At 49.1% G+C, this 23,970-nt stretch overlaps 1 protein-coding gene and 1 long non-coding RNA gene across 2 annotated transcripts in view; one reads left to right on the top strand and one right to left on the bottom strand.

Annotated features, from left to right (window-relative positions):
* The window catches only part of LOC125944736 (uncharacterized), a 43,250-nt gene extending 28,764 nt beyond the window's left edge, over positions 1-14,486 (top strand). The window contains exons 2-3 of the long non-coding RNA XR_007466418.1: positions 11,194-11,334; positions 14,147-14,486. This is a non-coding gene — a long non-coding RNA (uncharacterized LOC125944736). The remainder of the gene's footprint in view (positions 1-11,193; positions 11,335-14,146) is intronic.
* Positions 14,487-15,457: 971 nt separating this feature from the next.
* LOC119450364 (alpha-2C adrenergic receptor) lies at positions 15,458-20,142 on the bottom strand. The gene has a single exon (XM_049665830.1). It carries the CDS (start codon positions 20,139-20,141, stop codon positions 18,501-18,503), a length of 1,641 nt encoding a protein of 546 aa, XP_049521787.1. The 5' UTR covers position 20,142; the 3' UTR covers positions 15,458-18,500.
* Positions 20,143-23,970: the final 3,828 nt, after the last annotated feature.

The following is a 23,970-nucleotide window of genomic DNA, read 5'->3' as shown; positions in this document are numbered from 1 at the left end:
GCTCGCGTCACGTGCGCAGACGGCTACTGAATCTTACGTCGCGTACATAGAAGACGTATAAGCGCTATGCCGCAAGACCGACGCCGAGATGCCGGAGGACGACAAGGTTGGGCATATCTTGAAAGGGATCGCCGCCGACGACGCCTTCAGCCTTTTAATGTGTAGAAATTCTTCTACAGTCGACGCTATTATCAAGGAGTGCCGGCGCTTTGAGCAGGCTAAAAGCCGGCGCATTGGCCACTCATTTGCCCGGCTTCCCAACACGGCGGCAACGTCCTCTTGCGAAGACCGCACGGCTGCACAACCGTCAGTTCCACCAGACCAGCTGACACGTATTGTACGCCGCGAACTTGAGGCCATGACCCCTGCTCCAGTTCACGCCAGTGACTCGAGCTCGATTACGGCTCCATTCGTTCAGGCCATTGTCTGGTAGGAGCTCGCTAACATGGGCATTCACTCTGTGTACACCGTTGCCAGCCCAACACAAACTTCGTGGCGTCCGCCCTCTTCCTATAAAGAGCAACGATTCATTACTCGATATCGCGACCCTGCTGCGTGGCGAACCCCTGACGATCGACCGATATGTTTTACTTGTCACCGTATCGGCCACGTCGCCCGTTACTGCGCCACCCGCTGGTCCTCGGCGCCTCAAACGCTGTCTACCCCTTATCGCCGTCCCGAGAGCACCCGCTTTCCGCCTTCAACCCAGTCCTATTTCCCCAACGCCGATGTTTCCCCCAGGATAAGTAGCCGCTCCCCGTCTCCGCGTGGTCACAGTCACGCTCGCCTCCAGGCCGTCGCCCGTCGTCTCGCTCACCACAGACTCGCCACCCGTCGTCCCCCTTCAGCCCTGCTCGTGCCTATCAGGAAAACTAAACAATGCAGCGCCCGGAGGTGACGCTGCATTGATGACTGCCACCACAAATCCTCTTCTGACGCTGCCGACAAGACGAAGCTTGTTAGACGTTGATGTTGATGGCGTAACTATTTCTGCACTCATCGACACTGGAGCGCACATCTCTGTAATGAGTGCAGATTTTCGTCGACGCCTTCATAAAGTGCTCACACCTGCCGCCTCCCGCATTCTCCGCGTCGCTGATGGAGGGACTCCTGCCATTCTTGGGATGTGCACCGCCCGCGTCTGCGCATTGCTGGTCATCCCACTTCCGTTGAATTTGCCGTCATCGAGAAGTGCCCCCATGACATTATCCTCGGCTTAGATTTTTTGTCCACTCATTCCGCCCTCATTGATTGTGCAACCGGTGCTCTTCAGCTTGAGCTGCCCCATCCTCCCGACAGTCCAGCCGACATAACGCTACGCTTATGCTATCGCCACCACGTTCGGTTGCCACCTCAAGCTGCTACATACGTTACTTTGACGTCTTCACGCGACATTCCCGATGGCGACTACGTCTTGTCTCCGATTATCGACGTCCTGTTAGCCCGCGATGTCGCCCTGGCTCAGACCATTGCTTCCGTTGCCGACAATACGGTGGTCGCGCCGCTTCTGAACGTCAGCCTGTTGACTCAGGTTATCCCGCAAGGCATGTCGCTGGCCACCATTTCCTCGCTTGACCCCTGCTAGATTGCCGCTTTTGATGCCGATGTTTCGCCGCCTTCTTGCTCCGCCAACTTCGCGCCTTCGTCTCTCGACGACATTAACAAGATGATTGCTCCCGATCTGACCCAGGTGCAAGCCCAAGATCTCTACCGGGTCCTGGCGTCCTATCGTGACATCTTTGATTTCGACGGCTGCCCTCTAGACCAACCATCTGTCGTGGCTCATCGAATCAACACTGGTGACGCCACTCATATACGCCGACATCCATATCGTGTATCGCATTACGAACGTCAAGTCATCCAGAACGAGGTCGAGAAAATGATTACAAAAGACGTCATAGAACCTTCATCTAGCCCGTGGGCCTCCCCTGTCGTTCTCGTGAAAAAGAAGGACGGCAGCTAGCGTTTCTGCGTTGATTATCGGAATTTGAACAAAGTCACTCATAAAGACGTCTACCCTTTGCCTCGTATCGATGACGCCCTCGACTGCTGTCATGGAGCCCAATATTTTTCTTCCATCCACCGGTCTGGCTATTGGCAGATTTCAGTCGATCCCATGGACCGCGAAAAAACTGCCTTTATTACGCCCGATGGCCTATACCAATTACAGGTCATGCCGTTCGGACTGTGTAATGCCCCAGTGACTTTCGAACGTATGATGGACTCCCATTGCGGGGATATAAGTGGTCCATCTGTCTATGCTATTTAGACGATGTGATTGTCTACTCGCCTACGTTTGAGAGCCACCTCACCTGTTTATCGGCCGTTCTTGCCGTCTTCCGAAGAGCCACCCTTCAGCTGAACTCCGCCAAGTGCCGTTTCGGGCGGCGCGAGATAACTATGCTCGGTCACCTTGTCAGTGCTGCCGGTGTTCAACCAGACCCCGACAAGGTGCGAGCAGTGCAACAATTACCCGTGCCGCGTTCAGCCAAAGACGTCCGCAGTTTCGTAGGATTATGTTCCTACTTTCGTCGCTTTGTCCAGAACTTCGCGGACATCGCCCGCGCTCTTACGGAACTCTTGAAGAAGGACGTTCCTTTCGTGTGGGGACCCGAACAAGCAGCTTAGGTTTCTGCCCTTGTCCGCCTACTCACTACACCACCAATACTGGCCCATTTCGACCCCTCATCGCCTACGGAACTTCGTACTGATGCCAGTGGTCATGGAATTGGGGCTGTCCTTGGCCAACACAGCACGGCAAGGAACGTGTCATCGCCTACGCCAGTCGCCTTCTGTCCTCGTCCGAACGAAACTTTTCCGTCACTGAACGAGAGTGCCTGGCTTTAGTGTGGGCTGTCACCAAATTCAGACCTTACTTGTTTGGCCGAACTTTTTCTGTAATTACAGACCATCATGCTCTATGCTGGCTTTCGTCGCTGAAGGATCCGTCTGGACGTCTCGGCCGCTGGGCATTACGGCTTCAAATTACTCGTTTGCTGTGCACTACAAGCCTGGACGATTGCACCAGGACGCTGATTGCTTATCATGTCGATGCTCCCGACCTCATTGACCCTGACTCCGACGCCTGCGTACTGTCCATCCTTGCTTTGGATGATATCCCCACCGAACAGCGCCGAGACGCGTCCTTACGGCTCATCATCGACCGTCTTACCTCTCCATCACCAGACCATTCTGTTCGCCTGTTTGAGCTACACGACAACGTTCTGTATCGTCGTAATCTCAGCTAAGATTGCACAGAGCTTCTACTTGTCCTACCTGGCCATCTTCGCTCTAGTGTTCTTCACCAGCTTACCAACTGCCGGTCACCTAGGTGTCTCGCGTACTTACGCCCCCATCCGACGCCGGTTTTTCTGGCCTGGCGGCTTACAAATATAATGTGAGAGTAAATGTGTACCAGTGACAGAAAGGAAAGTGATAGGTGCAATGTTAAGAGACAGAAAGAAGGTAGTGTTTATAATAGAGTCAACGCGGGTAACTGATAATCTAGTTGAGATTAAAAGGAAGCTGTACTAGTGGGCAGGTCATGAGATATTTAGAGATAACAGCGAGTGGTGTATTAGGAGTAACAGAATGGGTGAAAAGCGAAAGCGATCCCAGTGGAGGACATTAGAGCATTGCAGGGTGTGATCAGATGAGATTATATGTGGGCACGTAGGACTAATATCACGCGAGACAGGCGTAATTAGAGAATGCTGTGAGATGTCTTTGTGCTGTATTAGAAACAAAACCAATCAATAACGAGGATAATACTTGTTGATCTTGTTAGTTTTCATTTATAGGCGTTGTGATCCAAGTTCTGAATAACTAGAGGAAAACGCTGAATAATGAACCGCTTCGCGCTCTATATACACGGAACCTGATTACGAAAAAAAAGAAAGAAATAGCCACAGAGTTCTGCGCTGTAACTTAATACCGCAATATCGGCAACACGTAATCTTGCGATCGATTGGAGTCTACATCGGAAAGGCCTCAGGACAGCTCTTGGTGTGTCAAAGACAGCTGCTAGCAACCAGGTCGTCCTCTCCCCGCCTCCTAGCATCTCAGCGTCTGGTCTTGCAACTGCGCCGCCTCAGTGAGATTGAGGCAGAAAAGCGCTTCTCCGGAGACTTTGGAGGCGGACGGAGTCTCACGTCTTTGTGGCATTCAACACACCGAATTGCAGTCCAAGTACACTTCGTGTACTTGGACTGCAATTTACTGAAAAATTAGACCATCAGAAACCACCGTGGTCATATTCTCGAGAGATGTGGAATGCCAACTTATAATTTTGCATATTCACACCAAGCGACTTACACCTGTAGCAGAGGCAAGATCTTTGGTGGTAGAACACCTCGACCAAATATATGACAGACATCTGCAGTTGTACATTGACGGCTCTGTTGACAAAGAGAACGGAGCTAGCGCAGCGGTGTGCGTTATACCGACCCTCAATGTCACGTGGGCTGCCAGACTTGACGGCGTCGTGTCTTCTGCGGCATGTGAAAGTGTCGCCATTGCAGGAGCTTTGCGGAAATACCTATCAGCCTGACCATGTAGTTTTCACTTCAGACAGCAAGGCTGCGCTGCAACTATTACTGAGCGGGTTTCTCCTCGACAAGTGCATTCAGAGTGCATTACATGCTGTTAAAGAATTACAGAAAGTCGGATTTACCATCGTGTTCCAGTGGCTACCTTCACATATCGGCGTAGCAGGCAACCAGGCCGCGCTGACAATCTGGCGCGCAAAGCGTTGCAATTCAAGTCCACGAAGAAGGCTCCCAGGACGCAAAGAGACATAAAAAGGCTATATTAAGCCAATTGCGTTCGTTGTGGTCTCCACCGCATCAGCCTTGTGTGATTAGAGAACTTGAGAGAACTAGTGCCGCTCTCCATTATCGCATCCGCACAAGGCTAGCGCAAACTCCAGCTTGGCAGTGCAAAACAGGACTTGGCCCATCATCGTCGTGTATGCGTTGTCAAGCTCTTGGTGACATTGAACATTATATACTAAAGTGTCCCGAATTTTAAGCAGAACGCAAGAAATTAATAGATTGACTCAAGCGCCAGACGGCACCATACATTTTAGCAAGTGACATTTTGTTCCCGCGAGGACAGTGGATATTTCGGAGGGAAGTGCTTCGGCTCCTCCTAAAGTTCATCTGTGATAAAGAGTTGGGAAGTGTGAACAGTGAACCGTATGGGTCGTCGTGGTTCGGAAAACGCGAAACGTATTGGGCTCCGAGTCAACTTGTCTTTGGAACCTGGGGTTGTTAGTTTAGTTATACTGCGAAGTGTTCCATACTATATTGCGGATGATATGTGGCGTTACCACAAGACAAACAAATGATACACATTACATTTATTGGTTCCCGTCGCACCTTGGTTCACTTGACGACCTTCTCCTCAATCTAAATGAATCGGCCAACAGCGTCAGCCGCGAGCTTACAGACCGGGTCGCTTTTAGATATGGCTTTGATTCTGCTGGATTGGAGAACCTACAGAGAGATACGCTGATCACATACAATGAAATTACAAAGCCTTACTACATGGGAAGGAGGAAGTTTGCACCTCCTCACGTTAGACTAAATAGAGCACAAGCAGTTACACTTAGGCAATCACAAACACAGTCATATTATTCACCTGCACAATTGAAGGCATGGTATAACATTGAAGACATGAATAATATATGCAAAGCATGCAAAAAGGAGATATGCACACTTGAACATATGCTCTGGGAGTGTGATTCGCTCGGCCCTGGTATTTCCCGGGATCGGTTTTCAGGAATGATTAAATACCTCGATCATATCCCTCAAGTCCTGGCTGTCCAGTACGCCCGTGATAGGGCTATAGGCTTAACCTCCCGGTCCCAACATGGCACTAGCCAGGCAGGTGGCAACACCCTGTACAGGACCTGAATAAAGTTTCTTTTTCCATCCAAACATCAGGGGGAGAAATTGCCGGCAACTTTTGCAAGGCTAGGTCCCATGCGCATCTGCAAAGCGCATGGGTATGGCCAGAGCTTGCTGGACGCATAGAGCTGAAGCCAACGTTAATACAGCACCTCGTCTGTTATCGTCCAAAATGTCGTACTATTTTCGTGGTCTCCCTATCGGATGGTGTCTGCACACTCAAACTGTCGTAGTGCCTCCTGGCCAGTGCTGGTTCCCCACAGAGCGGCATACTCTTGCTTGATGCCTGTGTTGGCTTCGAAGTGCTTGTCCCCGTGAGTGTACAGAAGGAAGCACCGCGTCACGCCGAAGGCATCACACACGCTCTAACAACGCGCGCTCTCGAGAGAATCAAGTCACAGAAACGTCATTGAATTTTGTTTTATTTACCTCAAAGGTATTCACAGCGGAATACGTTGCATAACAGGGATCAAAAGAAAAAAAAAACAAGACAATAATAAGCAAACAGTACACACGCAGCGATAAACAAACGATAGTCTGCAACACGCAATCAGGACTGTGAACTTCAACAGTTTTTGTTTTTCTTGTAACGTTTCACTTTCTCATACGCATATGCTAGCAAAAAAGTTCCTTTTTCTTGTTTTGCCCTCCTTACAGCGTGCTCAGGAAGGTTGTTTGCAAAGCATGTGTTTGTGTGGAATAGGCAGAGGAGGGTAACAGTAGCGATATAAAAGAGAAAAATCAAATACAGCATTGAGTTTTGTTCCTGTGAAAAAAGACGTTTCGGGCAAACGGAAGAGCAAGAACAATGAAATGGGCTCTCTCTCTCTCTCTCTCTTGCCAAGCGAAAGAGGCTACCCTCAAGTTCGTGTGAAAAAGGCTGGGCTGTAGTTCCAGTTTGTTCGTTACTGTCGTCTGTTTTCTTTCCTATATTCTTGCTTTTCGCGTCTCAGCTAACAAAAAGCGCGTAATCGGACGCTGCGAGTCTGACGTGCAAATCGCGAGATTGGGCCGGGCTGTGTTTTCTCTGGGCGTTAGCGACCAAGGTATTTGTTCAAAAGCATGTTATGTGGCAACGGGCGATTATGGCGGCTCGCCTCGCATAGGAACGAACAGCCACATCTTATTTAAAGAAAAAGAAAACACACAAGAAAAGAACATTACGGAGAAATGTGAAGAATGAAAGCAAACTCAATGTGTGCGCAATAGCCGGGGGTCACAGTCTTCGTCAGAAGTTTGAAAGCCACTCCACGAGCGACAAGATCTCGCCAAGCCCCGTTGCAGTGTTGCCGCAATACATCGGCTGCTTCTCCGAAGCTGCAGAGAGGGACGAGCGAATATCCGGGGTTTGACAAAAATAACAGTTTTGTAGCGGGCTTTAGTACGCTGCCCTACGACAGGTCTGATCACGTACGCGGTGGCTTCGGAACAAGTGACGAAGACTGCGCGTGCTAGGTTAGCGCGCTTATAAGAGCTGATTAGTGCGCCTAGTCACTTTTTCCTTGACAGCTATGGAAACGTCATTGCGCGTTGGGAGCGAATATACGAAAGGCGACGCATTCGTTATTTGTGGATAGCCTCCGGCGCCATGCCTGAAGTCAAAACGGTTGCATAAAAAGTGACGTAAATACAAAGAGTCCTGCGCCGCTTGTATGCGTGCACAACTGCATAAAGGTGTGCTAATTGCCGCGGCACGATGTTTTGAACAGTACGGCGCGAATACGGAGCTCGCGCACAGGATGGGCGTAACACGGCCTTTCATGTCTTTACAGTCTGGCCTGTTTTTTGTTTATATTTAACTAACATGGAAGTGAAGGGGAGAGATTTAATCACTGCGTTTCCATAGCATCAGGTGCTGTCAGAGACTCCGTGCGCTTTAGGAAGCACCGTGCGCAGACACGTCTGCTTCACCGCAATGCGCGCGTGATACGTAGCGAAGTTTTCTGGTTTCATAGTTGTGATTTGGCTTTGCGCAGAGGCGAAATTTCTCTTGTCTAAACAAGATAAATTGTCTGAAGCTCACTTTCGCGGTGCGGTATGGGTAACTGCGGCTGTCATGCACATAATGCGTACTCGTGAGAGACATTATAATGCTGGGTTTTCTTAAACTTGAAGACAGTGGCGGCGTTGTATGTTATGAACAAGACGAAGTGAAATAGAAAGAAAGGTCCGGAAAATAGCGTATCTGATGGCAAGGAATTCGCAGCACGAGGAGTGTGCGTTCTCACTTTCAGCTGAGCCTGCTCAGGCAGCGTTCAGCAGCTGCCATAGCAACTGTCAAGGTTTCAATTCCGCATCTTTGGAACCTGCGCACCGCTAGAGTTGGGACCAAAAGTGGCCTGGGCCAATCAGGAGCGCGACCGTGTGAAGGACCGTGTTCGAGTACCACGTGTCCGGCTGCCTCAAACTGTCGTGTGCCCGCCTAAAGCAGTCTCGAGCACAGAATGGAGGTCTAAAGTTTGATCGCCTCGTAGCTTGAACTTAAGTTCCAGAATACCGTGAAACCGAGTATGCCAGATGTTTGTGAGACAATAGACGCACGATGACTTCAAAACTCTCGAAAGGGCCGCGAACCTGCGCGAAGCTATGGACCACATCAGCCTCTCCCGTTTGCCTTTTTTCTTCTTTCCTTATTTGTTTTCTTTGCTCCTGCTTTTACTATAGCTCACTATAGCGTATCGCAACGCGGCACAAATACAGCTGCATGATATACGCTATAGGCATATAGGTAAGAAACGCTGTGTTCAACAAGCACCATGATATTCAGTTCTGTAGAGCGTCTGCTGTCCAGCTTTGCTTAAGTTATATATAATGACGTAAAAAAATAAGCAATTGCTGGAGATGGCGTGAAAAGGTGAAGGCGAGAAGCGGGGTTATTATTTTTTTCGTTCTTGAAAAGAAAAAAAAATTATAAAGAAGACCAAATCGATACGCGGGACAGCGACAACGAAATAAGCTTTGAATATCGTGGAACAAACATTACGTGTTGTTGCTGTTGTTGCTTATAGTTCGGCGCTGTTTTCTTCTTTTTTTTTCCTCCTTTTGCATCGTAGAAAAAACAACAGACCACGTATGCATATGGTTTGCCATCGTCTAAACCGATTTCAAACATGAAACACGTTTGTACTGGCTCACACACGGAGAAACTCACACGCGACAGACAACAAAACGTTCACTCAGTCACAGTCACACGCGCACATACGTCATCACGGTTCGCCACTCGCACTTACGACCAAGCGCGCGTGCGGTGTTCGAAACATCTAGAATCTTGTGTGTTTGTATATATATATATATACACATGTTTACATGTATATATATATATATATATATATATATATATATATTTCGTATGGTCATGTGTACTCGTAACATACTATGTGTAACACGCATTACTCGGCAAGGGCTGGGCATGAAACGGGCCACAAGTTGGCAGGTCCTCTCACAGATCCGGCCCTGTCGGCACGGACGTCGCGTTTTTTTTTCTTCTTTTTATTTGATAATAATATACATATATGCGTGTATAATATATTCATATATGTGTATATGCGTACAACAAGATCGCAACCACAGGAACAAGCACGACAACGGAGAGATAAGGGAGCGCGACTCACTCTGTGTTTGTGTGAAACTCTCGCGTGCTCAAAGTGTACAATCACAATGTGTATTACATGGGCAACCCACAGCAGCGAGCGCAGTTGGTAAGAACCCGCCATGGAGCGTGCCGGCGCGAGCAGGACACTTACTACACGAATGCTACAATGACAAGGCCGTTACGAACAAACTACTACAGCTGTGTTTCGGTGAAGGATGTTTCAGCCCAGCAGTCGGAACAGGCAGTGGGTAAATAAATGGTGGCCCGTACGTATAGGGCCAAAAAGAACGAACATCCAATTCGGGAAGAAGATGTGTGTCGTTAAGTTCAACGTGGGGTTCAGTTATACGTTCAGCCTTTCTGGAAATTCGTACCCGGGCGAATTACGCGCGGTGCCGAAGCAATAGCTATGCTGACGTCTCATGGGTGTGCCTCAGACGCGCCCCTGACTCTCTGGAACCTCGTAGAAGAATGACATCTCCCGTATACGCGATGTCCAGAGCCGGAGTGCTCGGCGCATGACTTATAGAAAAGAGTTCCGGCCGCGCACAACTGAGGCCTGTAGAATTTTGACGAGGGATACAGACGCCTTGCGGGAGAAACTCGCAATAGTCGTACTCAACAGGGAACAGTCATCGAAATGGGATTAAAGCTGGCGCATAAACGTAGCTACTCAGCTTCCTGCAGGCTGTGGATTGCATAAAAGGCTTTGTTCGCGTTCAGCGCCGCAGAGGAGAACTAATGTGTTCCAATGCCTGTCAGCACGGCTGCAGCCAGTCTATGATAGCTTAAAAAGAAAGGGGGACAAAAAGAAGAGGGGGGGGGGGATTGAGCTGCTTAATCGCTCGCCACCCATTCATTAATAAAAACAAAAAGGGCAAAGTTTTCTTGTAGCAGGACTAAAATATCAAACGGGTACCCCGTCTCACTTGTGAACCAATAGATGGCGTAACCCCATTGTCGTAATGTTACTAGGCGCTGGCATCAATTCTCGCAATCACGAATAAGTTTTGAAACACCTCAAAAACGCTTATTGCTGGCCGACTGAATATAAAACGGCTTTAAAAAGCTACAGAAAGCACAAGAACAGCTCCATAAAGGGACGCGAGGCTGGTTTTGGGATGACTGAGCAGTCAAACGATTAGGCTAATTACTATTAGGCTTCCGAACCTGATCACCCATTCCGACACCGTTAACGTAGAGAGGAACCTGTGCAGATGGCGTGAACGAAAATGGTGTTAGCGAAAAAAAAATATTAAAAAGAAAGTTTGCACGGTTCATGGAATTTTGTGATCGTGCCACGAACAACGCTACAACGCTACGAATACTATCTAATTACACAAATCTTTAGGAAGCGTCAGTGTACTCCCAGCGCCTCTTTCTCGCCTTGCGAACCTTATAGCGTGCTTGGCAGAGCGCGAGATAGATCCGTCACTCGGGTCACTCAATGCATGCGCGAGAGCGGCGACTCAGAACCGACAGTTACAACAACAACAATGAAAAACACGCACACACATCACGCAACCTTGCATTCTCGGTCAACAACAACAACAACAACGAGTTGAAGGAGACAACACAGAGACGCGAGACATAGAGAAATGTGTTCACACTTACGCCGCGCGCTTCTATTCTCCCGGCTATACGCATCGCAATGTTTTTTTTTTTTTCTTCACATTTCTTCTCGTCGTACAGCTGTCCAGCGCTGAAGCGTGTCAGTCCAGAGGGGTCTCCTTCAGTCGAGGAAAGACCTGTCGCGGCTTTTTTGCAGCACCATTGAGAGACAATGTGTGTTTGCTAGCTGTTGTCACAAGTGTCGTGGGCGTCGTCGTCTTGGTGAGTGTGAGCGTTGGTGGAGTGTTTGTTTCTCTCTCTTTTATCTTGAGGGAACGGGCTTAGAAAATTGCGAAGCGGAGTGACCGCAAGGGGGCAAGCTATGTGGGAAGAACGCACTGCTGTGAGCAAATACTTAAAGTTGAGAAAAATAACGATGCCAGCACGGTTGCGCTTTCATATGTAGGTGTGCTTGTGAGATCTTGCAGTCGGCGCTGTTCTATATCTTATCTTATTGTTTTAGAATTGCCAGACGTGGGCTAGCGGTTTAAGGGTGCGTTTGATTAAGACGCCGAAATATACGGCCTCTGAGTTTGTGGTACTTCTGAGAACCTAAACTGAGCTGAACAAGCCATTCAAGTCTTTCGTCTTTGCAAGCTTTCTCTTCTTGGTTAAGTTCGCAAAATTTGCGATTTTCACAAATTACTTGAGGACACATTGTGTGGCCATTCTAGTTGGGCGTATATCTGGGTAAATTTTGAAATTTTGATGTTGTCAATTGCATACGCGAGTGCGTGTTCTTTTCCTGAATGCTCATTTGAAACAAAAATGAATAAAACAGTGGCAGAAAAGTGCGAGTTTATTGTTATTTAGAAAAATAAAGCACCCAGTTTCACTATCACGTTACCTTTACCTTTTAATGAGTTTCGAGCATTCCTTTGTTTATCTTTAAACAAAAGCACAAGTAACCCAAGATTGATGCCTTTCGCATATTTAGCCGATGAACGATATTGTGCGCATGTGCGTGCAACATTCTCAGCGTTCTCAGCGTCAAACTAAATTATGAATGTAAGACGCTCAGGCACGTACCTAGTCCAGACCATATATAATGTGGGTTTTCTTCACTTTCTGTTCAAAAAATATTCTGAAGAGTAGGCAGGAGTTGTGCCCCTTCCGGTGGCAGTTGCCAGCCTGCTTCTCGTTTTCCCTTTTCTGTCAAGTGTATATATGTTTTCCGATCAAATAATAACGACAATAACAATAAGAATAAACATATTTACGTGAGTTTTCACTCGTCGGTAGCCACGGCCTCAGTTCGCTGCTAAATTGGCCGCCAATCGACACAATCAACTCGATTTGGGCCAATGTTTAAGGATTCAGGTTTCAGGATTTGATTAAAGTGCGCTTGCTAGTGTTTTTTTTTTTTTCTTCTGTCTTGGCTCCAGATGACATCGGGGTTGGGGTATAAGGGAGAGAGGTGACGAAACAAACTAGCGGTCATTTGCGGGTTACCAAGTGTAATGTGAAAGAATGTTCATGGCAAGCGGATTCGCAGGTATTGTCTGAAAGGGCGTGCGTTTATCTGTGCGAGCGCATGTGTATGTGTGCTTGGCGTGTAGAGCGTGCTCCAATAGCGTCGAAATTCGGAGGCGTGCAAGGTGCTGTAGTCTTTAGTGCTATCGGGCCCGGAGCACGTAAGGCGTGGGAATGTGAGAGAGCGATAGGCTAGGATAGTAAGGGCGGATCAGAGGAACCAGAAAAGAGAGATACGCCCACTAAATGCGTACATACGAATTGAAACAGGGGACAACAAACTTTGGAGTAACAACAATACAAAACAAATAAAGGAAGAACAAAATGAAAAAAATTGGATGTTCGGTGACGGCGCTGCTGCAGTGTTAAATGAAGCGATGTTTGGCTTGTGATTGGGTGTTATTGCTTTTTCCTAAATGCCTCCGCCTTGTTTATTAATACTGTATGAAACCGTAGTCCCCCCCCTCGACCTTTATTTAGTACTGAACGATGACGTAACAGAGGGGCTGGACTTCGACGAGACTTGAAACGGTTAGGCGCGGTGAGTGACGTATATGGGCACTCCGCTGACAGTGCAGTGAGCTTGATTTGGGGATGCGTTTTCGGTGACACGGCTTTTCGAGATATAGAAATTGAGCGAAGTGTCTGTGCGAAAACAGGGTCGGCGATTGTTTGCCCGCGTCTTGCGAGTATAAATTGCATTCGTTGTCGATTTTGATTTCTGTTTTTGATTTGGTTGACACGACTAGTGCGAGTTTTACTGCTAGCAGTGTTAGTCTCAGTAACTGGGATACCTGGAGGCGAAAGGTGGTAAAGCGACCGATTAAATGTCCTTGGAAAATACTGCTCGTTCCATGAGTTATTTCGTGCAAGTGACTTGGGGTTTGCAGGAAAGCACCGTATTGGTGTTGTGGAATAGAGCCTATTGTATGGATGTGGCAGAATACGGTATGTCGTCTTAAAAGCTTTTCTGAATGCAGAAGCTACAGAAAAAAGAATTTTTCGTTTTTTTTCTTCACAAAAAAAAATAAATAAAATGAACGTGTTACATTGACCGCACATTAAGCAAAATTTGTATTAACAATTTGTCACAGAAGGAATTTGTTTTAAGTAGACATTGTCTCAGACAGGCGAAGTGGGAAAAGGAACCCCTTTTCGTACTGTTAAACACATTTAAGGAATTGTTTAAAACGACAGTCAAAAAGAGCACACGTCGTGCTGAGGAGAATGAAGCTGAACGCGAAGAGCTTGGAGGCAAACGTAACGTACGTAAGGTGTCAATTTTTCTGCTCACAAAGCAGGAATTTCTCGCAGAAGTAGCTTGCAAGAGTGCGCATTCCTTTTGTTTTGCCTGCTACAAGCGATCGCAAATTTGACACAAAGCTGACGAAATAGCTGCATACATACCAATGAGGTGCGATGCAAAACGTCTTGCACGAGCCATAACTGTTTGCACGCCAAATAGAAGGCACGTTATATGGTTCTGACAGTTTGTGCTTTAGACACTAATGCGCGTAGCCCCTTGTTCGCAGCAAACGATTACATTTTGCAAACTGTGCAGGTGCGCTCAAGATCACAGCGGAACGGATTTCCGGTCGGCTCATCTTGCAGCGCTTGGGAATGCTGTAGTGGACGCAATGCGGCAATACTTACGATGCAACTCCAAGAGCAGTTGAAAACTTACCGCGTTAATGACTCAAGTCGTTTGTCAAGGTGGGCCACGCGCTTCGCTTGACATTTCACTCCCTCGAGTCACACTGCCTTATCGCCCGGGTAATTAGTTATACTGCAGCTAATTACGTGCCCGTGTTGTCATATCGTGCTAGCGATTTCCCTCAAAGATAGAGAAAACCAAAGGGAATATTACCGGCGCATCCAAGCATCTCCTGTTGAGCTTTTGCTTGCTTCCCCCCCCCCCCCCCCCCCCCCCCTTGTGCAAGCACGACAGTTGCTTGATATAGAGGTGTTCTGTTTATTATCTCTTGTTGCTTGCTGCTACGCAAGTCGTTTGCGAAGTACTTTACTGTTTATTATTTTCTTTAGCTCTTTATGGCGTGATGTGGGAGAGCTTCATACCTATTAATCTGGCTGCCTGTTTATAGATTACATGTTTACACGGTAATGTAACCTAACAGGGACAACACAGCTGAAATAAATGTTTTTATCTCATTCTTTCTCCTCTTCATGACGATTACTACCGAGCCTCGAAACCAACAGAAAGAAATTCGCAAGAACGAAAGAACAGAAAACTTGCACAAATCGAAACAACATCAGAGAATTCCTCGACTGCGACATTAACAGCTTTGGAACTAAGAAGTGCTCCAGAAAGAGTAGTTTGCACACCCCAAGTCATTAAAACATTTCAGCTAATGAACGTCCGGCCTGCGTATGTCGCCACCACAAAGAAAGAAACACAACAAAAACAACATGCTTTCGAACAACTGAGGCATTAGTTGCCTGATAGACTAGTTTGGGTCGACTGTACCGCTCCAGTGTCCTGAATTCTTCTCGTAATATCAACAATTTTTATCCTATATAAAACGGAATGCCTGTCGTCACTGCTAATGGTCGGTTTCTTTTGTGACGAGACAAAGAACTGTCGCAGGAAACAACCTCCAAGCCAACAGAAATACATGTCCTACCTTCAGAGCAAGCAGCGCCGTAACAGCGGAGATTCCTCTGCTGGTTCCGAACATTCCACTGCCAAACTGACTCATGCAACGGACCCATAGTTATCTGCGTTTTACTTTGTTCCTTTTCGCATCTATTGGAACGCGTATAGTTTTGTTAAATGTTTCACAGGTTCCGTTGCGTGCTCTGATCTCAGTGCCGCTTTCGATGTGACACCAATAGGTAAAGTCAAACAATAACGTTCAAAAAAGAGAAAACATTAGCATTTAATGTCGCATTTGATGACAACAAGCATTTAAAATATTTATTTTTCAGGTGGCTGGAGATATAACGTTGAAGTGAACGTCACAGGCAACCGCAGTTCATCAAAGAACGGCTGTACAAATTTGCGCCCGGTGCCATAGGACGTGCATGTGTTGTGCTTCACAACTATGTAAGTTGAGTGAACGTCGCAAATGCCGCATAAGTTCGGCACGTGGCTAGGCCGTAGAAGTAATCGAGGCAGCTTGACCTTTCTTGATAACCTTAACTAAAGAACGTGCTCATATTGTAGAGGAATGACAATTACAATTCACTGTTTGCTGCTGCGATCTTCTTCATGTTCAATTTTGGCATACAGCGAATGAACAGCTGAAAAAAAAAAAAAGTTAAGCGTTATCGCATTTAGATACTTTTCCATAACTGTAAAGCTAGCTTTTCAACAAGGCAGTTTGCTCAATTAATGGCGGCGTGCTGATTTTTGCGAACAGCTTGTACAAGCACAGTTTGCTTGTACTATGACATAGCAAATGTAGACATAGTTTCATTTGAACTCCGTCTTCATTTGAACGATGACCGGTGCCTCGATTAGTTGGGCAAATGTGCAGTGCAGAGAAGCGCACTAGCAAATTATGAAACGGGTCTCGCTAAAACAGAACCGCTCTTGAATGCTAATCGCAGATCTTAAGATTCCCAGTTCAAGGTCCCCATTCAGGCTGACAAGTACGCAGTAATCTTTGGTTTTTGGTGTTGAATTATATACGCCAGGAAGGATGGTGTATCGCTGCCGGCATCATTTTCTTTTAACAAGCAAGGCCCTTTGCCAGAAAGACGATTGTGGCGTCTTCATCTTACTGCAAGTGACACTTCACTGCATGAGAAACACTGCGGTGTAGCCACAGTAGCTCTTTTATCTCGAAAAGCGCTGCTAAAAGACATCCTGACGTGACACAAGTGGTCGCCTTAAAAGCTTTTTTTAATGACTAGCACTTTTGCGAGGGATGAGACAAGAAAAAAAAAACAAGAACGGGAGGGTAGCAACGAATAAAAAAAAGATACTACAGGTAAACCAGTAAAAATATGACACAAAAAGTATATATTACGTAACAGATATAAGATACAGCTGAGAAAAAGGCGGCGTACATTGTTGTCTTGGATTTTTTTCTCTCTATTTGATCGCTCTATGACGCATGCGCTGTAGTCTGCTGACTTCAATGAGAGGAAATGGCGAAGGTGCAGCTTTGGTGTTTATTATTGTGTATTTATGTGTGCCTTGATAGAGATGGAACGCTTGAGTTACTCCACGCATAGGGGAGGAAAAAAAAATAACATAGGCGACGCCGTTGCAAAAAAAAAATAAATAAATAAATAAAGACACAAAGTACTCGCCCTCCGGAAGCTCTGTCTTTCTCTTAAAAGATCCCGTTTATAAATGTTCGGAACAGCGTGACATTTATCGCATTAGGTAGCAATATATACATTTCAGTTGCTATATAGTATATGTATCAGCGAACGAGAAACAGTGACCGCTCAGTAAGTTATACTTATATGCGTGTGTGTGTGTGTGTGTGTGTGTGTGTGTGTGTGTGTGTGTGTGTGTGTGTGTGCGTGTGCGTGTGTGTGTGTTTGTAAGCGTGTGTTTGTGCGCGTGTTATGAGCTCGCCCTGTGTTTGCCCGTGGGTGCTTGGGCGTGTGTGTGCGTGTGTTTCTGTCCGAGTTCGCACATCCTCAAACATTTAGGTTTTTTAGGCTTGGTATACAAACTTGCCTTGCATCTGGTGTTGAGAACGTCCCTCGGTTGTTTCTATTCGTCTACAGTTTGCTTCAACACCTCAAAAAGCGCAAAGCGTTGACGAAAGAAACGGACATGATCCTAAAAGCACTGGCACCAAACGACACACTCTGTACTCCAGCAGCCATACGAAATGAAGCCACCTTGTCAACAGTGCCTTAACTGCAGTCAAGTCGCGGACGGCACTCTAAGGTGCGTGGTCCCCACAACTTATTTTAAACAATAGCGCGCCACCACGTTGCGCACCAATTTGTGCAAGGTCACCGCCGCGTGCTCTAAACACCAATGGTGAAGGGACGATGCAAGGCAACAAATTCTGCTGCCAGGCTTTACAAGTCCGCCCAGCGTCGTTTCATATGGCTGCTGGCGCATTCTCTATGAGGAAGCAAACCTGCCCCTGCTGTTTAACGAACGGCCAACGAGCCCCCGAAGCTACAGACATTTCACGTACACCCGAGATGCGTCTCATCCAGAACAACAACAGCTGCGAAACTCGACCTGTGTTTCTTTTGTCTGCGTGTGTATTGTGCGTGTTGCTAGGCCTTAGCGAAGAGTCGATGCCCGACACTTCTAGGAAGAAAGAACAACAATAATAATAATAATAAAAAAAGACAACTGCGGGTACGAGAGTTAGTAGCGTTCCTCGTCGAATCTTGGAGCGGCACCCGCCCCGAGTGCCACCGTCCGAGCAAGTAGATGCGACGAGTAGAATGCGCCGGCGCCGTAGCATGTAGGGCGGGTCGCGTGGGGCTAGTGCGGGTCAGAGAGAGGGAGGTGCTACGGTAGTTAACAAACATGTATACACAGTTGTGCGGTCGTGGCATGTGTGCGCAGCGCGGAGCACAGCACGGCACAGCAGCACTCGGTGTTGTTTCACGCCGCCGCGGGGCGACACGTGCTCTCTGCGTGTGCGCGTGGTGGTGGCGGCGCGGCTGGACTGTCGATGCGCGAGACGCACAGGCCACAGACGGCGTGGACAGGTCCCTGGGCGCGCGCGGAAGGCGGACTCCGTTTGGCGAGCGGGCGCTTCACACGCACGGAGCGCCTTCTCTCGGTTCGTGGTGGAGGCTCCCAATGGTAAACAACGAGGATTTGGAGCGGCGGGCAGAGCGGGGTTTCAGCGGCGGGGATCCTTCGACGGGCGAGGCTGCGCCGCGCCGGCGGCAGTGGCGGGCCAGGCGGCGCCGTGGAAGACAGCAGCGCCGGGCCGGATGGCGGCAGCGGCGGCGCAGGATCACTTGAAGAGGATTTTGCGGAAGGCCTTGCGGAAGTCTCGGTTGAAGATGGTGTAGATGATTGGGTTGACGGCCGAGTTGCAGTAGCCGAGCCAAAAGGCGACCGCAAACACCGTGCCGCTGATGTCACAGCGCTTGCAGAGCGCGCCCAGCACGTAGAGGACGAAGAAGGGCAGCCAGGCCAGGATGAAGGCGGCCATGATCAGGCCGAGGATCATGGTGGCGCGGCGCTCGCGGGCCTTGGCCAGCTTGCGCTTGTGGCGCTCGGCGTCTGACGGGCTGTGGCGCGCCACTGCGTACGTCAGTCCCTGCGGGGGCGCCGGCCGCCGCTTGGAGGTTGGTGTGGGGCGGCCGCCCCGCTTGCCGGTGGTGCCGCCGCCGCTGCCGCCCGAGGATTCTCCTCCGGCCGCGTTGGAAGACTCGCACAGCTCGCTGTCCTCGTCGCGCTCGTTGAGCGACAGCGTGGAGCCGTAAGGGGAGCGCGCGATCCGCGACTGCGGCGCGCTCAGCAAGCCCGGCGCGTCGTGCGAGCCCTGCAGCGGCGCCGCCTCGGAGTCGTCGGCTCGGAGGCCGACCTCCGGGGCCCTGAGCCCGCCGAGGCCCTCCTGGCGGCGGGACGGCAACGGGGGCGACGGCGGCGTCGAGCTCGGTTCTTCGGGAGTCTCGATGATGATCTGCGGCGCGGCGCTGGGCAGGATGCCCCTGCGCTGCGCCCCGCCGCCGCCGCCGCCACCGCCGCCGTTCATCTTGTGCGCCGCCGCCGAGGAGTCCGGCGGGCTCGGGTTGCTGAAGCTGGTGCACGTCGTCGTCGTGGTCGTCGTCGACTTGTCGCGCACCGGATCGTTCGTGAGCTCTGGTACGTGCCGGGCCTGCTTCTTGACGTGCCGGCGCGCGCGCGAGCGGGCCGCCAGGAATATCCGGATGTACACAAACACCATGACGACCGCGGGAACATAGAACGACCCGAGGGCCGAGTACAACACATAACCCACGTCCTCGGACACGGAACACTGGGGGTAGTCGGAGGCCTGTTGGGACTTCTTCCAGCCGACGAGCGGAGGCAGCGAGATGAGCGCCGACAGGAGCCACACGAAACATATCATGGCCATGGCTCGCGAGGCGGTGCGCTTCTTGAGGTACTCGACGGCGTGCGTGACTGACCAGTACCGGTCCAGGCTGATGAGGCACAGGTTGTTGATGGAGGCGGTGCAGATGAGCACGTCCAGTGCGGCGTGCACGTCGCACCAGAGGGAACCGAAGATCCAGTAGCCCATCAGCTCCTTGGCGAGCGAGAAGGGCATGATGATGAGCCCTATCAGGAAGTCGGACACTGCCAGGGAGGCGATGAACCAGTTCTGGATCGTCTTGAGCGTCTTCTCGGTGGCGATCGCGATGCACACCAGCATGTTGCCGACCACGATGAGGATCATGATGCAGGTGACCACGAACGCGGTCGCCACGAAGCTCAGCTTCGAGTAGCGGCTCGGGTAGGGCGACCCGTCCCACGGGTCGTCGGGCACCATAGGCCACCCGCCGCCCTCGTCGTCTCCCGCCGCCGAGTCATTGCCGTCGAGCGTCGCGTTCAGCGCCGCCACGCCGTCCAGCCAGCTCAGGTTAGCCGTACTGCTGCCGTTGCTCATGGCCGCCGCACGGGCCCCTGTGCCGCCTCGCCTCGTCGTCGCTGCTGCCGCAGCAGCCGGCAGCAGGGCCGCTCGCTGCTGCCGCCGCAGGTCGTCACGGGCATGGCCGCCGCCCGGCTACCGGGGGCCGGCCACGCCGCTGCTGCTCGGTGTGCCGCCGGCCGCAGAGGTCCCCGGCGCGCGATCTGCGGGATGCCGCTCTCCTCCTCCAAGGGCGGCTCGCCGCTTGTCGCCTCAGGTCCGCCGATGAGGGTTCGCGCCCTCCGCCTGCGAAAGCAACGCGCGCACTCGTCAGCTGCGAGCACGCGAGCACGCGAGCGCCGCCGGCGGCAGGGAGCGCGCGGGGGCGAGCTCGAGAACCGAACACCTGGATTCTCCAACATGGGATTGCGCTGGCCGCGATCCCACTGCCGCGAGAGAACTACGTGGAGTAAAAGAGGAATGAGATGTCACGCACGCCCGTTCGAGCTTCTTGTATATAGTGTCTCATCCCTCGTAGAATGCTCTCGTAGAATGCGTTCTAGGCAGACTCTTATTCCTTACTCTCGAAGACGTCGATATCGAGGTAGTCTACTCATATTGCGAATGTACAGGGCGAAGCTAAACTTAGGAGCGACGAGTGACAATACTGTCCACGCGGGAAGAAAGGCTATAGGTTACTCTTGGTTATTGGGAAAGGTCTTATGAATTATGTGCCGTATATGAGCCCACGCTGTATTGCTTTCGAGTCACGCGAGGCCTGTCGCTGCTTCCGCTGCAGAGGCGCAGTAAGTGTGCAGAGAGGAATTTCAAGCTGGCGCTTTTTGAGAATGTTGTTTACCAAGACGGTACTCTCTTTTGGCTTCATATAGATATTCGAACCATGACGTCACACAGGTGCAACGCTGGTTATGTTGGCGGTGATTTCGCCGTATGGTGCATACCTATGTACGACTGCCTATGCCTGCAGCTATATACACCGTAGCGCTACTAAGCACGAGGTCGCGGGATAAAATCCCGGGAGCGGCGGCAGCATTTCGATGGGGGCGAAATGCAAAAAGGCACGGCTGTGTTGTCACGCGGACATTACGCTGCTTTTTGCTGGTACGTGGCAGTTTTGCGCCATAATATTACTGCCAACAAGCCGTTCGGCGCAAGACGCGCCTACCGTAGCGGAATTTATTGATTGCTTACGCAGCGCCGTACATTTTGGAATGTATACGGTGATGCATGCATAAATAGGCGATGAACGTGACCCGTGAATTTGACATTGGACGACTGACGGCTGTGGTCGTCATCGCTATATATACCGCTGTGGTTTGAGTGTTACTAGTTTTTCTGGGCACAAGATCGTCCAATAAAGAGTTAGATTCGTGATTGACACGAATCTAACTCCAGCGCCACTATACAACCTGACAATGAGTGAGATAATTTTAGGCTATAACGTATTTTCTTAATTGTGTTTGGCGTCGCAAACACAATTGTGTTTGTGCTTCTGAACGAGAAAAAGAAATAATAAAAAGAATTGGATAACATTTCCAGCGGCTATCTTGTAATATGTAGAAGCCATTTGTCACGAACTGTGCATATTCTGGGCAGCGTGTGAATTCTCAAATTCCTAAATTCGCAGCCCTAAGTGTATGAATTATGGTCAACAGCTATTGAAGGCTGTTTGCACACTCTCTAAGTCGTCTGAGCGGCATTAGGTTGCACGCTCCAGAAGTTCGGCGTAGAGGCTTGATCGCTCATATTGAATAGGAGGGGTACAGCGCACACAAGCACAGCACAAAGAAGACAGCAGATGACACAAACGCAGCGTTCGTGTCGTCTACTCTCTTCGTTGTGTTTTTGTACGCTGCCCCCCTCCTACAGGAGGTATCCGTTCATATTGAAAATATTAAATATGGACGGATACCATGAATTATCCCAATTATCGACTTTACTGAGCCTAATAGCTGCAGTGTGCCGCAACGCGCGGACATTTTCGAACTTTTAGGAAAAGCCGGCGGTATTCGCGGAACCAATCAACTCCGATTGCATAGATTATGCAATCGGAGTTGCTAATGCGAAATGTAATGTTAGTTTTTCGACGACACACGCGTGTGTCATCGTCCCTTTCTGTGCGTGTCAGTACGTTCTGCTGGAAACCACTCGTGCTATGTGCAACCAACGAACTCGCGCAAACACTATCCTAAAGGGTTATCGTTCACAGAAACGCCAGCATACGTGGGCGTTGCCGCATTCCGACTCCACTGAAATGCAGCAGCTGTGAATGGCAGCTGTACTTGCTATACCTGCTCCATGACGTCAAACCGCCGTAGCGAACGATCCGTCATGGCGGATGCCATTCGGCTGTCAATTAAAGTGCGTGCACACGCGCCTGTATAGCAAACGACACTTCGATCTCGCGCAAAGATAAAAAAAGGAAAGGAATAATTGCAGGAAAATAAACAAACCGCACGGGAGGTCTCGTTATGCGTGCTAACCTCAGAATATTGATCAGTCACGAGCTAGCTCTCACGTCGGGTAATATATGCGCCGATAAACATCACCAATTAACAGCAGGTTAACTTAGTTTGCCTGTATGACCTGTATGACCTGTACCTCTGCGGTTTGCTTTCACTGCAACTTCTAAACCGGGAATAACACGTTCTTCATGCATACCGTGAGCGAAACGACAACACTATACATTCCGCAAGATTTCAGGAGTCGACTTAATCCGACTTGACTTTTCGACACCAGTGAGTGGGTGGGTTTTGCAGGCGTAGACGTTGGTGACCTCGGGTAGGTTAAAACATTCCTTTTAAAATGCTTACTTTGAGTAATCAGTATTATTTTCTTCAAAAGAGCAGGGACTGACACGATTCAACGCTTTCGATATTGCTAGATTCCTTACTGCACAAATGATTTTACATAAGTCTTAATCCGACGACCAATAGCACGTCACTGACTAGCCATAGCAACAAGACGGTTACCGCTAAGGCGGGAAAACGCGTACAAGTGCGAAAGACTCGATGCCGGGTACTGCGCGTGCATAGCAAGCTCGACCCTAAAACCAAAACACGAGTGGCGACGCCATCTTGAAATTTTCTTAACAGCTTTCCGAGACCACACAGACTGTAGCAATGCCTGCAGAGCTAAGTCGCTAATTGAAAATAAATAAATAAATAAATAAATAAATAAATAAATAAATAAATAAATAAATAAATAAATAAATAAATAAATAAATAAATAAATAAATAAATAAATAAATAAATAAAAAGAAGGCGGCAAAGGAGGTGACAGACGACAGTCTTTAGAAGTTGAAGAGGAGGAGGAGTAAACAATAATGGCGTCCGTATGGATCGGCCAATTCTTGGTGCTGTTGTAGAAGAGAGAAGGAAGGAGGTTCCTGGCATCCAAAATCAAAGCAGAATTCCATTCGGCGGCTGATACAGGTTTCTGAGCAAGACTGTACCATACCATGGGAACAGAGCGCAACTTATTAAACATCGTACAACGATGTCTTCGTCTTAGAAATTTGCGGGCAATATTAAAAAACACAGATATTCCTAAGGTTCGATCAGCGGCCAAGCAGCACGAGCGCGATCACCATCAACAGTCTTCTTTTACGTCTTTTGCTGGCGTCCGTATATATCACTACAATTTATTTATTTATTTATTAATTCATTCATTTATCACTTTTCTTTTTTTTTGCCGAACAAAGGCACAAGGAGTTCCGAAAAAAGTAATCGGCCACATTTTTCTCGTGTTCCACTCTTTAGAGTTCCTTTAAGGCGATATACTTAAGGATAAAGGAGGGACCGAAGGCGCGCCGCGCTCGTCGCAACCGGACGACATCAAAAAAAGT

This window comes from Dermacentor silvarum, chromosome 4 (assembly GCF_013339745.2).
Source record: "Dermacentor silvarum isolate Dsil-2018 chromosome 4, BIME_Dsil_1.4, whole genome shotgun sequence".
Taxonomy (NCBI): Eukaryota; Metazoa; Arthropoda; class Arachnida; order Ixodida; family Ixodidae; genus Dermacentor; species Dermacentor silvarum.
The sequence above is the reverse complement of the archived record's forward strand: the minus strand, read 5'-3'. Positions and strand labels throughout refer to the sequence as shown.

Excerpts from the sequence above, each read along its gene's own strand:
- LOC119450364 (XM_049665830.1), bottom strand. The coding sequence starts at position 20,141 with ATGAGCAACGGCAGCAGTACGGCTAACCTGAGCTGGCTGGACGGCGTG.